General features: G+C 43.7%; 2 protein-coding genes across 12 annotated transcripts in view; both read left to right on the plus strand.

Annotated features, from left to right (window-relative positions):
* Positions 1–19,722, plus strand: part of LOC106604876 (protocadherin gamma-C5) — a 174,320-nt gene that overhangs the window by 73,547 nt on the left and 81,051 nt on the right. Inside the window, exon 1 of one of the 11 annotated variants that reach the window (XM_045718202.2) lies at positions 361–2,982. The exons of 6 other annotated variants lie outside the window; for them this stretch is intronic. In XM_045718202.2, coding sequence (XP_045574158.2) covers positions 544–2,982 — 2,439 coding nt within the window. In that variant the 5' untranslated portion in view covers positions 361–543. Of the gene's footprint in view, positions 1–360; positions 2,983–3,591; positions 6,201–6,692; positions 9,284–9,393; positions 12,551–13,534; positions 16,136–19,722 lie in introns of those variants that run through there. 4 more of the 11 variants (XM_045718197.2, XM_045718196.2, XM_014199976.3 and 1 more) reach the window with 4 other exon arrangements.
* On the plus strand, positions 16,167–19,308 carry LOC106604880 (protocadherin beta-16). The gene has a single exon (XM_014199996.3). The coding sequence runs from the start codon at positions 16,837–16,839 to the stop codon at positions 19,291–19,293; it is 2,457 nt and encodes an 818-aa protein (XP_014055471.2). The 5' UTR covers positions 16,167–16,836; the 3' UTR covers positions 19,294–19,308.

Consider the following 19,722-nt stretch of genomic DNA (forward strand, 5'->3'; position numbering starts at 1 on the left):
GGATGGTGGATCCATGGAAATTGTTTACGCACGTTCCAATCTAGCGCTGACTGAATAGGGTGACATGTTTTAGTAGGCTATCGAATTATTGCCACTTGCCTCGCTGGTCGTAGTATCATAGTGATTGAACGATGCGTTCATTTATATTGCGCCACAGTGTTCAACTTACCTGTTTGGAACGGGAGGAGTACTGTAAAGTGTTGAATAATTTCTACGTTTTAATGAATTCAAATATAATCTGGTGTTCATGTTTTAGACTCTGAGGGCCGCTGTTGATCAGTGAAATAATTTCTGTCCAGTGTTGTCAGTCAGTGGAGTTAACTCCCCTATCACTGCGCTCTACCAGAGGAGAGGGAGAGACTCTGCGCTTCATACGATGCGGGGCGGGACAGAGAAACACTCTGTGTATTACTGTTTTAGTAGAAGGGACGGTGAAAATAGCCTGGATTGAAACAAAACGTTACATATTACTCCTCTCTTTGCTCAACGTTTCTGAGGATACAGTGGAAGGAATTTTCCTGTGGGATTTATTCTTCGTTGGCTATGGCATTTGAAGGATTCTATCAACCTAAATGCGTAAGATGGCGTTCATGTTGTGGACTGCGGTGGCAAGTACTTATTTTTCTCCTGCATCTCAATCATATTGTCAGAGGCCAAATCCGGTATTCCATTCCGGAGGAGATGAAGAAAGGCTCTGTTATCGGTAACGTAGCTCAAGACCTGGGGTTAGATTTGAAACGGCTCCGAGCGGGCCGGGCTCGTATCGTGACCGGAGAAAGCGTTCAGTACACAGAGCTGAAGACAGACAAAGGGATTCTAGTCGTGAGCGAGAGAATAGACCGAGAACAGCTTTGTACTGACGTCACGCCGTGTAGCTTCAGCTTCGAAATCATTCTAGAGAATCCGATGGAACTGCACCTAGTCACTGTAGAAATATTAGATGTAAATGATCATGCGCCCGTTTTTCCAAATAAAGATATTCATTTTGAAATCAGCGAATCGGCCACAGTTGGAGCTAGGTTTCCGCTAGAGAGTGCAGAGGATCCCGATGTAGGACTCAACGCCCTACAAAATTACATTTTAACTCCCAATGATTATTTCATTCTAAAAAAGCATGCGAATCCAGACGGTAGTAAATATGCTGAGATGTTCCTCCAGAAGTCGTTAGACAGAGAAGAGCATCCTCGTCTCTCTTTAAAGCTAATCGCTGTAGACGGTGGAAATCCGCAGAGATCTGGCTCAGTAAATATAGAGATCACTGTCCTAGATGTAAATGATAACGCGCCTGTGTTTAACCAGTCAGTGTACAGGGCTACTGTGATGGAAAACGCCCCAAAAGGGACATATATCACAACCGTGAATGCCAGTGACGCAGACGGTGGATCGAACGGCGAAATAGCATACAGTTGTTCAAAGTTAAAGGGCACCATAGCGGACATATTTATCATTAATGAGAACACCGGAATCATATCTGTTTCGGGGCAGATAGATTATGAGAAAAATAAGAAGTACGAGGTTAGAGTTGAAGCTAAAGACCAGGGAGGTTTAACAGACACCAGTAAAGTTGTCATTGAAGTTATTGATGTTAATGACAACGCACCAGTTATAAACGTCATGTCTTTCTCCAGCCCTGTGTCTGAAGATGCTCCTCCTGGCACCACTATTGCTATTATAAATGTTAAAGATAATGATTCAGAGAGAAATGGACAGATTACATGCTCTATAGATACTAAACTCCCATTTAAGATCAAATCCTCAATGGCTAATTACTACAATGTTATAACAGATTCGATTTTTGACCGAGAAGCGGTGCCCGAATACAACATAACCATAACAGCGACAGATTCTGGTTCGCCTCCTCTCTCTAGCGCCAGGGCTTTACACCTTAGAATCTCTGATGTAAATGACAATGCCCCATTGTTCGATAAAGGTCCCTACTCTGCTTACGTCACAGAGAATAACTCTCCTGGAATGTCCATATTTACTGTCAGCGCGCGGGACTCTGATTGGAATCAGAACGCGAGAATATCGTACCTGTTGGAGGACACGCAGATCAGTGGAACTCCAGTCTCTACTTATATATCAATTAACTCTGAAACAGGAGTTTTACATGCGGTGCGCTCCTTTGATTATGAACAAATAAAACAGCTTAAACTCGTGGTTAAGGCGCAGGATGGAGGCTCTCCTCCACTCAGTAGCAATGTGACTGTGAAAATAATGATCCAGGACCAGAACGACAACGCGCCTCAGGTTCTGTACCCAGTCCAGACTAGCAGCTCTCTGGTGGCTGAAATGGTGCCTCGTTCAGCAGATCTGGGCTATCTTGTTACTAAAGTGGTGGCTGTTGATGTGGACTCTGGACAGAATGCCTGGCTCTCGTATAAACTGCAGAAAGCGACAGACAGGGCGCTGTTTGAAGTGGGTTCACAGAATGGGGAAATAAGAACCATACGCCAAGTCACTGATAAAGATGCTGTGAAACAAAGGCTCACTGTTGTAGTGGAGGACAACGGGCAGCCCTCTCGTTCAGCTACAGTCAATGTTAACGTGGCGGTGGCGGACAGCTTCCCTGAAGTGCTCTCGGAGTTCACTGACTTTACGCACGACAAGGAATACAATGACAACCTGACTTTTTACTTAGTCTTGGCTTTGGCTGTAGTCTCATTTCTGTTCATCACATGTTTAGTGGTTATTATATCAGTGAAAATATACAGATGGAGACAGTCTCGCATCCTCTATCATTCCAACCTCCCGGTTATTCCGTATTATCCACCGCGTTACGCAGACACTTTGGGGACAGGAACTCTACAGCACGTGTACAATTACGAGGTGTGCAGGACGACTGACTCCAGAAAGAGTGACTGTCAGTTCGCCAGACCCTGTAGTCAGAACGTACTGATAATGGACCCCAGGTCTACAGGGACGATGCAGCGGATGCAGAGTGAAAAGAACATCCTGGATGAACCAGACTCACCAATAGAGGTCTGTTATCTATTTCCATTTGTATCCATTTACATCTTTAAATGCATGTTTCGCGTTGATTTTCTCCCCACTGTCCGAGAAGCTCATCTTTCCATTGTTATTGCACTTTCAGCACCACAGTCACGGACAGCGGCGCTTTGCAAATAGGGTGACTTGCCTTGTAGCTGAATTCTCGTTGATGGTAAAGATAATACCGTCCTTTAAAGATCAATCAAACATATCCTTTGTATTTCATAACATTCATGATAGGCTACGGGTATTCCATGCACAACATTCCATCCATTTCCTGTTTAACCTGCAAGTCTAACATTGTGTTCTGTTGTATTGTAATTCCATGCGGAGTGTGTGGGGATAGGCTGAGACTTTCTCCACATCTCTCCGGGATCTTTGTGTACATTTGGCCTACATGCATTGACCAAGATAATTCATTGATATAGTCTTTATGGTTACCTCTCTTATGTGGGCTCTTACGTTCCCAACTTACCTGGGGTGTTTTTCTTTCTTTGTTCAAATCTGTAATTTAATAGTCTGAACTCTGAGGGACGCTGTTGGTCAGTGTGTTGCTGTTTTAGAGCAGATTTGGAGCAGCACCTCCCCCATTATCTCGATATATTAGAGAGGAAAGAGTCGCACGCAGAGCACCAAGTCCAGGTTACCGGAGAACACTAAGTACGGAGACAACGAGCTGCGATTCTTTTGTTCAGGCGAGACGATTTTTGGACACATTGTGCTTTGTTTATCAGCACTGAAACCAAACTGAATATTGCAGTCTGTTTTACGGATTATAACCTGCTTGTTGTTTCATGGTGAAGGGGAAAATGTCGGACAGAACAATGGCACGGCAAGTACTGTTGTTTATCTCGGTCCTCTCTCTCAGTTCAGTGCACGGGCAGGTCAGTTACTCCATTCCGGAGGAAATGGCGAAAGGCTCTTTAGTCGGTAACATAGCGCAGGATTTGGGTTTAGATATCAAAAGACTGAAATCAGGTAAAGCTCGTATTTATACTGGAGACAGCGCAGAATACATCGAGCTGAATAAAGAAAGGGGAGTTCTCCTTATCAAAGAGAGAATAGACCGTGAAGCGCTCTGCGGACAGACTACGCCTTGTGCACTGCATTTTCAGATTATTCTGGAGAATCCAATGGAATTTTACAGCATCACAGTTGAAATAACGGATACCAATGATAATGCTCCGGTTTTTAAAAGGAATGCAATGACATTTGAAATAAGCGAGTCTGCTTTAACGGGTGCTAGATTCGTCTTGGAGAGAGCGATTGATAATGACGTAGGTATAAATGGCCTTCAAAGCTACTACCTTAGACCCACTGATCATTTTATTTTAAAACCGAATAGTAAAATTGGTAGTAGTAAAAACGTAGAGATGGTTTTACAGAAACCTCTAGACCGAGAGAAACAGGATCAGATATCGCTGACATTAACAGCGTTAGATGGAGGAGAGCCCCAGCTATCAGGAACAATGCAGATAATCATCACTGTACTTGACGCCAATGATAACGCACCTGTTTGTGCCGAGGCAGAGTATACGGCCAGTATATCAGAAGTTGCTCCTAAAGGCACCGTTTTAACCACAATCAGTGCATCTGATGCTGATCAAGGTCCTAACGGAAGGGTTACATACTCTATATCGAATACTGCTGAGGGTGCTGCTGAACTATTTGAGGTAGACGAAACATATGGCGTTATGAGATTAATTGGGAATATTGATTATGAAAAAATGAAACATTATGAGGTAGACGTTCAGGCTACAGACCAGGGAGGACACTCTGACGCGTGCAAAGTGATTATTGAAGTAATGGATACGAATGATAACAAACCATCCATTAATACCATGTCAAAGACAAATAGTATATCTGAGGATGCTACACCTGGGACTGTAGTAACAATGATGAATATTCAAGACCCTGATTCTGGTGAAAATGGCAGGGTGCAGTGCTCTATGAACGAAAACATTCCTTTTGCGATGAAATCAACATCGAATTATTTCTTTACTGTAGTAACTGACAGTGACTTGGACCGAGAGAGAGACTCTGAGTACAACATCAGTGTGACGTGCTCTGATGAGGGCGTGCCCTCGCTCTCCAGCAGCGTCACTCTCACCTTACAGATATCAGATGTGAACGACAACGCGCCTGTCTTTGAGAGGAGCTCATATGAGGCCTACATTATAGAAAACAACACACCGGGCCTCTCTATATTCACAGTGAAAGCCAGAGACGCTGACTGGAACCAGAATGCCCGTGTTTCCTACATACTGGAGGACTCCTCGGTTAACGGAGTGCCCGTCTCCTCATATGTGTCCGTTAGTGCTGATAGTGGAGTCATACATGCAGTGCGCTCTTTTGACTACGAGCAGATCAAGGATTTCCAGTTCCGCGTAAAAGCGCAGGATGGAGGCTCCCCTCCTCTCAGTAGCAATGTGACTGTGAAAATAATGATCCAGGACCAGAACGACAACGCGCCTCAGGTTCTGTATCCAGTCCAGACTAGCAGCTCTCTGGTGGCTGAAATGGTACCTCGTTCAGCAGATGTGGGCTATCTTGTTACTAAAGTGGTGGCTGTTGATGTGGACTCTGGACAGAATGCCTGGCTCTCGTATAAACTGCAGAAAGCGACAGACAGGGCGCTGTTTGAAGTGGGTTCACAGAATGGAGAAATAAGAACTGTACGCCAAGTCAATGATAAAGATGCTGTGAAACAAAGGCTCACTGTTGTAGTGGAGGACAACGGGCAGCCCTCTCGTTCAGCTACAGTCAATGTTAACGTGGCGGTGGCGGACAGCTTCCCTGAAGTGCTCTCGGAGTTCACTGACTTTACGCACGACAAGGAATACAATGACAACCTGACTTTTTACTTAGTCTTGGCTTTGGCTGTAGTCTCATTTCTGTTCATCACATGTTTAGTGGTTATTATATCAGTGAAAATATACAGATGGAGACAGTCTCGCATCCTCTATCATTCCAACCTCCCGGTTATTCCGTATTATCCACCGCGTTACGCAGACACTTTGGGGACAGGAACTCTACAGCACGTGTACAATTACGAGGTGTGCAGGACGACTGACTCCAGAAAGAGTGACTGTCAGTTCACCAGACCCTATAGTCAGAACGTACTGATAATGGACCCCAGTTCTACAGGGACGATGCAGCGGATGCAGAGCGAAAAGAACATCCTGGATGAACCAGACTCCCCAACAGAGGTCTGTTATTTTTGAGTCATTATCTTTTCCCTAATACCACTTTTTCAATGTGTATCCTATGTCTAAATGTGTTAGGCGATTTTTGTTTGAAATTTAATCCGTCAGAAATGCTCTTCATTCCACCAATAAGTGTTTATTTCAGTCCCAAGGCCATGGACAGCAGCACTTTCAAATAGGCTCTATTTCAATAGGTAGCTTGTAGCTTCCTATATTAACATAATATCACGGAACGTGTCTTTCGTTTCTCCACATCCCTCAGACATATTGATTTGCATGTGTTATTCATTCATGAGGCTATGTGTGTTGATATAGCATCATAGTGCTATATTTGATTTCACGGACAATCAAACCATCTCAAACATGTTGGAATATTTCTCGTTTTCTGTAGTTCATTGCATTGAACTCAGAGGGACGCTGTTGGTCAGTGTGTTGCCGTTTTAGATTTATTTACAGCAGTACCTCCCCAATCATCTCGGTATATTGGAGAGAGAAAGAGTCGCACGCAGAGCGCAGAGTCCGGGTTATAGAGAACATTAAGCACGGAACGAGCTGCGATTCTTTTGTTCCAGAGATACGGATTATTGGCGGAAGATTGTGTTATTTTCTGGATTTACGTGAAACGGAATATTGCAAACTGCTTAACGGACCTTTACGGTATTTGTGATTTAATTGTGCAGTGAGAAATGTCGGACAGAACAATGACACGGCAAGTACTGTTGTTTATCTCGGTCCTCTCTCTCAGTTCAGTGCACGGGCAGGTCAGTTACTCCATTCCGGAGGAAATGGCGAAAGGCTCTTTAGTCGGTAACATAGCGCAGGATTTGGGTTTAGATATCAAAAGACTGAAGTCGGGTAGAGCTCGTATACACTTTGGAAACAGCGCAGAATACATCGAGCTGAATAAAGAAAAGGGAGTTCTCCTTATCAAAGAGAGAATAGACCGCGAAGCGCTTTGCGTGCAGACGACGCCTTGTGCTTTGCACTTTCAAATTATTATGGAGAACCCAATAGAATTTTATCGAATCACTATTGAGATCATCGATATGAATGATAATGCTCCAGTTTTCCAAAAGGATTCAATGAAATTCGAAATAAGCGAATCAGCTGTGACCGGAGCTAAATTTGTACTAGAAAGAGCTTTTGATTCTGATATTGGAAGAAATGGACTTCAAAGCTACTCCCTTAATCCAACGGATCATTTCGTTCTGAAATTACATGGGCAAGATGATGGAAGTAAAAAGGTAGAGATGGTTTTGCAGAAGCCCCTCGACCGAGAGAAACAGGAGCAGATATCGTTAGTGCTAACCGCCCTCGATGGAGGTGAGCCTAAGATGTCTGGAACAGTGCAGATACACGTCACTGTGTTGGATGCAAACGACAACGCTCCGGTTTTTACGCAGGCAATATATAAGGCCAGTTTGGTGGAAAATTCACAGAGGGGTACATTATTAACTACAGTTAGTGCAACTGATATAGACAATGGATCAAATGGTTTAGTCACTTACTCAATATCAAGTAGCAAAGTTGGTATTTTGGACTTATTTCAAATAAACGAGAGTAATGGCGAGGTGCGTTTGATAGGCAAGGTCGACTATGAAACAGCTAAACATTACCAGATTGACATAGAAGCAAAAGATCAAGGCGGTCTTTCAGACTCCAGTAAATTAGTAGTGGACATTGTAGACGTTAACGACAACAGCCCTTTGATTGACATGATGTCAACTTCTAAAACAATACCAGAAAATGTCCCTCCCCAGACTATTATCGCTGTAATGAGTGTCCACGACCCAGACTCTGATAATAACGGAGTGGTGAATTGTGTTTTGAGTGAAAACATTCCTTTCACCATTCAATCTACATCTAACGGATTCTATAGCCTAGTAACTGACAGTGACTTGGACCGAGAGAGAGACTCTGAGTACAACATCAGTGTGACGTGCTCTGATGAGGGCGTGCCCTCGCTCTCCAGCAGCGTCACTCTCACCTTACAGATATCAGATGTGAATGACAACGCGCCTGTCTTTGAGAGGAGCTCATATGAGGCCTACATTATAGAAAACAACACACCGGGCCTCTCTATATTCACAGTGAAAGCCAGAGACGCTGACTGGAACCAGAATGCCCGTGTTTCTTACATACTGGAGGACTCCTCGGTTAACGGAGTGCCCGTCTCCTCATATGTGTCCGTTAGTGCTGATAGTGGAGTCATCCATGCAGTGCGCTCTTTTGACTACGAGCAGATCAAGGATTTCCAGTTCCGCGTAAAAGCGCAGGATGGAGGCTCCCCTCCTCTCAGTAGCAATGTGACTGTGAAAATAATGATCCAGGACCAGAACGACAACGCGCCTCAGGTTCTGTACCCAGTCCAGACTAGCAGCTCTCTGGTGGCTGAAATGGTGCCTCGTTCAGCAGATGTGGGCTATCTTGTTACTAAAGTGGTGGCTGTTGATGTGGACTCTGGACAGAATGCCTGGCTCTCGTATAAACTGCAGAAAGCGACAGACAGGGCGCTGTTTGAAGTGGGCTTACAGAATGGAGAAATAAGAACTATACGCCAAGTCAATGATAAAGATGCTGTGAAACAAAGACTCACTGTTGTAGTGGAGGACAACGGGCAGCCCTCTCGTTCAGCTACAGTCAATGTTAACGTGGCGGTGGCGGACAGCTTCCCTGAAGTGCTCTCGGAGTTCACTGACTTTACGCACGACAAGGAGTACAATGACAACCTGACTTTTTACTTAGTCTTGGCTTTGGCTGTAGTCTCATTTCTGTTCATCACCTGTTTAGTGGTTATTATATCAGTGAAAATATACAGATGGAGACAGTCTCGCATCCTCTATCATTCCAACCTCCCGGTTATTCCGTATTATCCACCGCGTTACGCAGACACTTTGGGGACAGGAACTCTACAGCACGTGTACAATTACGAGGTGTGCAGGACGACTGACTCCAGAAAGAGTGACTGTCAGTTCGCCAGACCCTGTAGTCAGAACGTACTGATAATGGACCCCAGTTCTACAGGGACGATGCAGCGGATGCAGAGTGAACAGAACATCCTGGATGAATCAGACTCGCCATTGGAGGTCTGTTATATTTAAATAATGAATTTTTCCCTACAACTATATTTTTCTGTGTAATGCATTTTGTAATCGTCTTTAACTGTTTTTACATCGAGTCTTTACATTTGGAAGCTTTCCGTGGGAAGAAATGCTGTTCATTCCCCCGATGTGGCCAATTCAGCACCACTGAGATGGACAGCGGTGCTTTGCAAAGAGGGACCTTTGACATAGGATACGGTGAATTGTATTGACGTCTTCACCGTTGTCAAGATCATGCAAACATTTTCCATAATAATAATTCACTTCATAAATCTATATGAGTAATTGTGTATTTGTATAGAAACCACACTACCATGCATCCAGTTCTCTAAAGTTGTGTTCTGTTGTGATGGAGTCCTATAGTTTCAGCCACGTTCATCTTGTTTGAGATGACTTGTCCACATCCTGTGGCATCTGTGTTTACAGTTGTTCATGTGTTAATATATCCCACATGACTGGGTTGGGTAAAACATGATTGGGCTGTACATCATTTTTTGGAGACTCAAACCTTCCCAAACATTTTCGAATTGTTTCTTTCTTAAGAACAGCTGTAGTTCAGTGCATTGAACTCAGAGGGACGCTGTTGGTCAGTGTGTTGCCGTTTTAGAGCAGATTGGCAGCAGTACCTCCCCGTCATCTCGATATATTAGAGAGGGAAAGAGCCGCGCGCAGAACGCTGTAGTCCGGGTTATAGAGAACACTAAGCACGGAGACACCAAGCTGCGCTTCTTTTGTTCCAGCGATAAGGATTATTGGAAGACATTATTGTTATTTTCTGGATTTATATTTAACAGAATATTTAAAATTGCTTAACGGATTGCATAGTGGTTGTGGTTTAATGGTGAAGGGAAAATGTCGGACAGAACAATGGCACGGCAAGTACTGTTGTTTATCTCGGTCCTCTCTCTCAGTTCAGTGCACGGGCAGGTCAGTTACTCCATTCCGGAGGAAATGGCGAAAGGCTCTTTAGTCGGTAACATAGCGCAGGATTTGGGTTTGGATATAAAACGACTAAAATCAGGTAATGCTCGTATTCACGTTGGAAACAGCGCAGAATACATTGAGCTGAATAAAGAAAGGGGAGTTCTCCTTATCAAAGAGAGAATAGACCGTGAGGGGATGTGCAGACAGACGACGCCTTGCGCACTACATTTTCAGATTATTATGGAGAACCCAATAGAATTTTATCGAGTCACAATTGAGATTACCGATATCAATGATAATGCTCCTCTTTTCAAAAAAGATGCAATGAAATTCGAAATAAGTGAATCAGCTGTGATCGGTTCTAAATTTGTCTTGGAAAGAGCTTTTGATTCTGATATAGGAGCAAATGGACTCCAAAGCTACTCCCTTAATCCTACCGAACATTTTATTTTAAAATTACAAGGTCAGGCTGACGGGAGTAAAAAAGTAGAGATGGTTTTACAGAAGCCCCTCGACCGAGAGAAACAGGAGCAGATATCGTTAGTGCTAACCGCCCTCGATGGAGGTGAGCCTCAGCTGTCTGGTACTGTGCAGATTCACGTCACTGTGTTGGATGCAAATGACAACGCTCCGGTTTTTACGCAGGCAATATATAAGGCCAGTTTGGTGGAAAATTCACAGAGGGGTACATTATTAACTACAGTTAGTGCAACTGATATAGACAATGGATCAAACGGTTTAGTCACTTACTCGATATCAAGTAGTATCGATGGTATTTTGGATCTATTTGAAATAGATGAAAGCAATGGCGAGGTGCGTTTGATAGGCAAGGTCGACTATGAAACAGCTAAACATTACCAGATTGACATAGAAGCAAAAGATCAAGGCGGTCTTTCAGACTCCAGTAAATTAGTAGTGGACATTGTAGACGTTAACGACAACAGCCCTTTGATTGACATGATGTCAACTTCTAAAACAATACCAGAAAATGTCCCTCCCCAGACTATTATCGCTGTAATGAGTGTCCACGACCCAGACTCTGATAATAACGGAGTGGTGAATTGTGTTTTGAGTGAAAACATTCCTTTCACCATTCAATCTACATCTAACGGATTCTATAGCCTAGTAACTGACAGTGACTTGGACCGAGAGAGAGACTCTGAGTACAACATCAGTGTGACGTGCTCTGATGAGGGCGTGCCCTCGCTCTCCAGCAGCGTCACTCTCACCTTACAGATATCAGATGTGAATGACAACGCGCCTGTCTTTGAGAGGAGCTCATATGAGGCCTACATTATAGAAAACAACACACCGGGCCTCTCTATATTCACAGTGAAAGCCAGAGACGCTGACTGGAACCAGAATGCCCGTGTTTCTTACATACTGGAGGACTCCTCGGTTAACGGAGTGCCCGTCTCCTCATATGTGTCCGTTAGTGCTGATAGTGGAGTCATCCATGCAGTGCGCTCTTTTGACTACGAGCAGATCAAGGATTTCCAGTTCCGCGTAAAAGCGCAGGATGGAGGCTCCCCTCCTCTCAGTAGCAATGTGACTGTGAAAATAATGATCCAGGACCAGAACGACAACGCGCCTCAGGTTCTGTACCCAGTCCAGACTAGCAGCTCTCTGGTGGCTGAAATGGTGCCTCGTTCAGCAGATGTGGGCTATCTTGTTACTAAAGTGGTGGCTGTTGATGTGGACTCTGGACAGAATGCCTGGCTCTCGTATAAACTGCAGAAAGCGACAGACAGGGCGCTGTTTGAAGTGGGATTACAGAATGGAGAAATAAGAACTATACGTCAAGTCAATGATAAAGATGCTGTGAAACAAAGGCTCACTGTTGTAGTGGAGGACAACGGGCAGCCCTCTCGTTCAGCTACAGTCAATGTTAACGTGGCGGTGGCGGACAGCTTCCCTGAAGTGCTCTCGGAGTTCACTGACTTTACGCACGACAAGGAGTACAATGACAATCTGACTTTTTACTTAGTCTTGGCTTTGGCTGTAGTCTCATTTCTGTTCATCACATGTTTAGTGGTTATTATATCAGTGAAAATATACAGATGGAGACAGTCTCGCATCCTCTATCATTCCAACCTCCCGGTTATTCCGTATTATCCACCGCGTTACGCAGACACTTTGGGGACAGGAACTCTTCAGCACGTGTACAATTACGAGGTGTGCAGGACGACTGACTCCAGAAAGAGTGACTGTCAGTTCGCCAGACCCTGTAGTCAGAACGTACTGATAATGGACCCCAGTTCTACAGGGACGATGCAGCGGATGCAGAACGAAAAGAACATCCTGGATGAACCAGACTCGAAATTGGAGGTCTGTTATATTTAAATAATTTATTTTCCCTCAAAGCTATATCTGTATGTCAATTTTTTTGTTTAATCGTGTTTAACTGTTTACAATCGAGTCTTTTAATTTGGAAACTGTCCGTGTACATATGCTATTCATTCCGCTGATGTTGTAAATTCATCACCAACTGACATGGATAGTTCGCTGTTATAAGAATTCAATTCCTAAATCTGTATCAGTCATGTGTATTTGTATAGAAAGCACACAAGCGTCCATACATCCGGTTTTCAAAAATGGTTTTCTGTCGTTTCAGCAACGTGTATCTTGTTGGAGGTAGCTTGTCCACACCCTCTGGGATCTATGTTTACAGTGGTTCTAAATGTGTTAATACAGGTCACATGACTGGGTTGGGTTAAACTTGATAGGACTATACTTTTGACTATGAACAGATCAAGGATTTCCAGTTCCGCTTAAAGGCGCACGATGTGGGCCCTCCGCAGATTACCCAATAGAAATCTGTTATTTTTTTGTCATTATATTTTCCGTAAAACTATATTTTTCATCTGTATCCTATGTCTACATTTTATTTGCAATCGAGTCTGTCAGAAATGCTCTTCATTCCACTGATATGTGGCCATTTCAGAAGCACTATCATGGACAGATGTGCTTTGCGAAGAGGGTGAATTCCAAAGGGTTGCTTGTAGTCTCCCATAGTAGTCTAGTGTCACGCAACGTGCTTTTTGTTATACATTCTTTTCCCACATCCCTCTGACATATTGAACGGTTTGTCATCATACAATGGTCTATATGTGTTGGATTCGCCTAATAGTATTCTGTATTCTATCCTTCGGATACTCAAACCTTCTCATATACAATATTTTGCGATGCGTTTATTGTTTTAAGGTAATCTGTAGTTCAGTGGATTGAACTCAGAGGGACGCTGTTGGTTAGTGTGTTGCAGTTTTAGAGCAGATTTGCAGCAGTACTTCCCCCATCATCTCGATATATTAAGAGAAAGGCAGAGCCGCGCGCAGAGCACACGTTCCGGTTACAGAGAACACTGAGCACGGAGACTCCGATATTGGATTCTTTTGTTCCAGAGAGACGGATTATTGGCAGAGAATTGTGTTATTTTCTGAACTTACTTTTAACGGAATACTGCAAATTGTTTAACGGATTATATGGTGTTTATGGTTTAATTGTGAAAAGGATATGTCGAACAGAACAATGACACAGCAAGTACTGTTGTTTATCTCGGTCCTCTCTCTCAGTTCAGTGCACGGGCAGGTCAGTTACTCCATTCCGGAGGAAATGGCGAAAGGCTCTTTAGTCGGTAACATAGCGCAGGATTTGGGTTTAGATATCAAAAGACTGAAATCAGGTAAAGCTCATATTTATACTGGAGACAGCCCAGAATACATCGAGCTGAATAAAGAAAGGGGAGTGCTCTTTATCAAGGAAAGAATAGACCGTGAAGCGTTGTGTGGAGAGACGACGCCATGCGCTTTACACCATCAAATTCTATTTGAAAACCCATTGGAATTTTACAGCATCACGATTGAGATCACAGACATCAACGATAATTCACCGGGTTTCAAAAAGAATGAAATGACATTCGAAATAAGTGAATCATCACAGCCCGGAGCTAGGTTCGTTTTGGATAGAGCAGTTGATAATGACGTTGGTGTGAATGACCTGCAGAGCTACACTCTAAAACCAACCAATCATTTCATATTAAAATCACACCTTTTACCTGACGGTGGTAAAAATGCGGAAATGGTTTTGCAGACGCCTCTAGACCGAGAGAAACAGGATCAGATATCGCTGATTTTAACAGCGTTGGATGGAGGAGAGCCTCAGCTATCAGGAACAATGCGGATCATCATCACTGTACTTGACGCCAATGATAACGCACCTGTCTGTTCCCAAGCCGTTTACAAGGCCAGTGTAACAGAGAACGCGCCTAAAGGCACCACTGTAGCTACGGTAAGCGCGACCGATGCTGATCAAGGTTCATACGGAAAAGTGACATATTCTATATCAAACATCGTCGAAGGCGGTGCTGAATTATTTGAAGTTGATCATGATGACGGTGTAGTGAGATTATTAGGACATGTTGATTACGAAAGAATGAAAAAATATCAAATTGACATTCAAGCAAGAGACGCGGGAGGACTCATAGATTCTTGCAAAGTAATTGTCGATGTTTCTGATTTAAATGATAACAAACCAATCATTAATATAATGTCTAAGACAAACGCAATATTAGAAGATTCTGTGTCTGGCACAGTTGTAACAATTATCAATGTTCAAGACTCAGACTCGGGTGATAATGGTAAAGTAGAGTGTTCCATAAATGAAAACATTCCATTTACAATTAAATCAACGTCGAATCATTTCTATAGCTTAGTAACTGACAGTGACTTGGACCGAGAGAGAGACTCTGAGTATAACATCAGTGTGACGTGCTCTGATGAGGGCGTGCCCTCGCTCTCCAGCAGCGTCACTCTCACCTTACAGATATCAGATGTGAACGACAACGCGCCTGTCTTTGAGAGGAGCTCATATGAGGCCAACATTATAGAAAACAACACACCGGGCCTCTCTATATTCACAGTGAAAGCCAGAGACGCTGACTGGAACCAGAATGCCCGTGTTTCTTACATACTGGAGGACTCCTCGGTTAACGGAGTGCCCGTCTCCTCATATGTGTCCGTTAGTGCTGATAGTGGAGTCATACATGCAGTGCGCTCTTTTGACTTCGAGCAGATCAAGGATTTCCTGTTCCGCGTAAAAGCGCAGGATGGAGGCTCCCCTCCTCTCAGTAGCAATGTGACTGTGAAAATAATGATCCAGGACCAGAACGACAACGCACCTCAGGTTCTGTACCCAGTCCAGACTAGCAGCTCTCTGGTGGCTGAAATGGTACCTCGTTCAGCAGATGTGGGCTATCTTGTTACTAAAGTGGTGGCTGTTGATGTGGACTCTGGACAGAATGCCTGGCTCTCATATAAACTGCAGAAAGCGACAGACAGGGCGCTGTTTGAAGTGGGTTCACAGAATGGAGAAATAAGAACTATACGCCAAGTCAATGATAAAGATGCTGTGAAACAAAGGCTCACTGTTGTAGTGGAGGACAACGGGCAGCCCTCTCGTTCAGCTACAGTCAATGTTAACGTGGCGGTGGCGGACAGCTTCCCTGAAGTGCTCTCGGAGTTCACTGACTTTACGCACGACAAGGAATACAATGACAACCTGACTCTTTACTTAGTCTTGGCTTTGGCTGTAGTCTCATTTCTGTTCATCACATGTTTAGTGGTTATTATATCAGTGAAAATATACAGATGGAGACAGTCTCGCATCCTCTATCATTCCAACCTCCCGGTTATTCCGTATTATCCACCGCGTTACGCAGACACTTTGGGGACAGGAACTCTACAGCACGTATACAATTACGAGGTGTGCAGGACGACTGACTCCAGAAAGAGTGACTGTCAGTTCGCCAGACCCTGTAGTCAGAACGTACTGATAATGGACCCCAGTTCTACAGGGACGATGCAGCGGATGCAGAGCGAAAAGAACATCCTGGATGAACCAGACTCCCCAATAGAGGTCTGTTATATTTCAGTAATTATCTTTTCCGTAAAACTATATGTTTCACGTGTCTGTCTAAATGCATCTGCAATTTTATCTGTTTAATATCTAGTATGTGTCGTACCTGGGGACTTTCCATTTTCAGAAATGCTCTTCGTTCTACTTATGGGGCCATTTCAGCACCATGGTCATGGACAGCGGCTCTTGGCAAATAGGGTTCATTTCAATGCTTAGGAAATAGTTTCCTATTGTAGAATATTTTCTTGCAACGTGTATTTTACTAGACCTTGTTTGTTAATATCTAACTGACTTTGTTTTGTCATATATACATTGGCTTAGTTGTTGATATAATAACAATACGGTATTTTATCGTTTGTAAACTGAAACCTTCTTAAGTATGTTGTAATGTTTTTATTTTGTGTAGTGGAGTGCATTGAACTCAGAGGGACGCTGTTGGTCAGTGTGTTGCTGTTTCAGAGCAGATTTACAGCAGTACCTCCCCCATCATCTCGATATATTAGAGAGAGAAAGACGCGCACAGAGCGCACAGTCCAGGTTACACAGAACACTAACACGCTGATTCAGGGCTACGATTCTTTTGTTCTACCGTGGTGGATTTTGGGACCATTTTTTTTTTACGTTTTGCACTGGAAACCAATGGAATATTACAGACTTCTTTACGGATTAAAACGTTTGTGTTGTTTGATATCATAGAGAAAATGTCGGACAGAACAATGACACGGCAAGTACTGTTGTTTATCTCGGTCCTCTCTCTCAGTTCAGTGCACGGGCAGGTCAGTTACTCCATTCCGGAGGAAATGGCGAAAGGCTCTTTAGTCGGTAACATAGCGCATGATTTGGGTTTAGATATCAAAAGACTGAAATCAGGTAAAGCTCGTATTTATACTGGAGACAGCGCAGAATACATCGAGCTGAATAAAGAAAGGGGAGTTCTCCTAATCAAAGAGAGAATAGACCGTGAAGCGCTCTGCGGACAGACTACGCCTTGCGCACTGGATTTTCAGATTTCTCTTGAAAACCCGATGGAATTGTACCCGGTAACTGTTGAGATCACAGATATAAACGATAATGCTCCCAGTTTTAAAAAGGCTGAGAGAAGAGTGGAAATCAGTGAGTCGGCGGTGATTGGCTCTAAATTCGTGTTAGAGAAAGCAGTGGATGCAGACATAGGTTTAAACGGTCTCCAAACCTACTCGCTTAAACCCACAGACAATTTTATTCTGAAATTACATACTCAGGCCGACGGAAGTAAAAAGGTAGAGATGGTTTTACAGAAACCTTTAGATAGAGAGAAACAGGAGCATATTTCGTTGCTGTTAACTGCTTTGGATGGAGGCAAACCTCAAATGGCTGGGACAATGCAGATACACGTAACCGTGTTAGATGCAAACGACAATGCGCCGGTTTTTACCAAAACAGTTTATACTGCAACAATAACAGAGAATTCACAAAAAGGAACGGTTGTCACGACAGTTAGTGCTTCTGACGCAGACAAAGGCACAAATGGTGAAGTGTCGTATCTAATTTCGAATGGTATGGACAGCGGTTCAGAATTATTTCATATAAACGCAGATGGGGATTTGATATTAGATGGCCCAATTGATTATGAAAAAGCCAGAAATTATCAGATTGATATAGAAGCAATAGACAATGGAGGCCTTTCAGACTCAAGTAAAATAATAATTGATGTTAGTGACGTGAATGACAATAGTCCTGTTATCAATTTGATTTCCAAATCAAGTTCAATACCAGAGGATTCCCGTCCGAACACAGTGATAGCTATGATGAGCGTGAACGACCCTGATTCAGAAAGTAATGGTAAAGTTCATTGTGGCATAAATGCGAACGTCCCATTCACTATTAAATCAACATCTAACACATTTTACAGTCTAGTAACGGATAGTGACTTGGACCGAGAGAGAGACTCTGAGTACAACATCAGTGTGACGTGCTCTGATGAGGGCGTGCCCTCGCTCTCCAGCAGCGTCACTCTCACCTTACAGATATCAGATGTGAATGACAACGCGCCTGTCTTTGAGAGGAGCTCATATGAGGCCTACATTATAGAAAACAACACACCGGGCCTCTCTATATTCACAGTGAAAGCCAGAGACGCTGACTGGAACCAGAATGCCCGTGTTTCTTACATACTGGAGGACTCCTCGGTTAACGGAGTGCCCGTCTCCTCATATGTGTCCGTTAGTGCTGATAGTGGAGTCATCCATGCAGTGCGCTCTTTTGACTACGAGCAGATCAAGGATTTCCAGTTCCGCGTAAAAGCGCAGGATGGAGGCTCCCCTCCTCTCAGTAGCAATGTGACTGTGAAAATAATGATCCAGGACCAGAACGACAACGCGCCTCAGGTTCTGTACCCAGTCCAGACTAGCAGCTCTCTGGTGGCTGAAATGGTGCCTCGTTCAGCAGATGTGGGCTATCTTGTTACTAAAGTGGTGGCTGTTGATGTGGACTCTGGACAGAATGCCTGGCTCTCGTATAAACTGCAGAAAGCGACAGACAGGGCGCTGTTTGAAGTGGGCTTACAGAATGGAGAAATAAGAACTATACGCCAAGTCAATGATAAAGATGCTGTGAAACAAAGGCTCACTGTTGTAGTGGAGGACAACGGGCAGCCCTCTCGTTCAGCTACAGTCAATGTTAACGTGGCGGTGGCGGACAGCTTCCCTGAAGTGCTCTCGGAGTTCACTGACTTTACGCACGACAAGGAGTACAATGACAACCTGACTCTTTACTTAGTCTTGGCTTTGGCTGTAGTCTCATTTCTGTTCATCACATGTTTAGTGGTTATTATATCAGTGAAAATATACAGATGGAGACAGTCTCGCATCCTCTATCATTCCAACCTCCCGGTTATTCCGTATTATCCACCGCGTTACGCAGACACTTTGGGGACAGGAACTCTACAGCACGTGTACAATTACGAGGTGTGCAGGACGACTGACTCCAGAAAGAGTGACTGTCAGTTCGCCAGACCCTGTAGTCAGAACGTACTGATAATGGACCCCAGTTCTACAGGGACGATGCAGCGGATGCAGAGTGAACAGAACATCCTGGATGAACCAGACTCCCCAATAGAGGTCTGTTATATTTTAATACTTTTTATTTTCCCTAAAACTATATCTGTCATATATGTCTAAATGTAGACTATCGGTGATTTCACCTGTTTGAAATCAAGTCTGTGTACCTGGGAAGTTTCCATGGTCATGTCTTCCCTGTGGCTCAGTTGGTAGAGCATGGTGTTTGCAACGCCAGCGTGGTGTGTGCAACGCCAGGGTTGTGGGTTCGATTCCCACGGGGGCCAGTACAAAAAATATAAAAAATGAAATGTATGCATTCACTACTGTAAGTCGCTCTGGATAAGAGCGTCTGCTAAATGACTATAATGTAAAAATGTCATAAATGCTCTATATTCCACTAATATGTGGCCATTTCAGCACCACAGCGGTGGTTTGCAAATAATCTGTATTTCAGTCAGAGAGCCTGCAGTTTTCTAAAGTAACAGTTTCACTTAAGGTGTATTATCTTTAGACCTTGTTTGTTCACATATCATTGACATATTGGTTTTC

The sequence above is a fragment of the Salmo salar genome, chromosome 05 (genome assembly GCF_965601325.2).
Source record: "Salmo salar chromosome 05, fSalSal1, whole genome shotgun sequence".
Classification (NCBI taxonomy): Eukaryota; Metazoa; Chordata; class Actinopteri; order Salmoniformes; family Salmonidae; genus Salmo; species Salmo salar.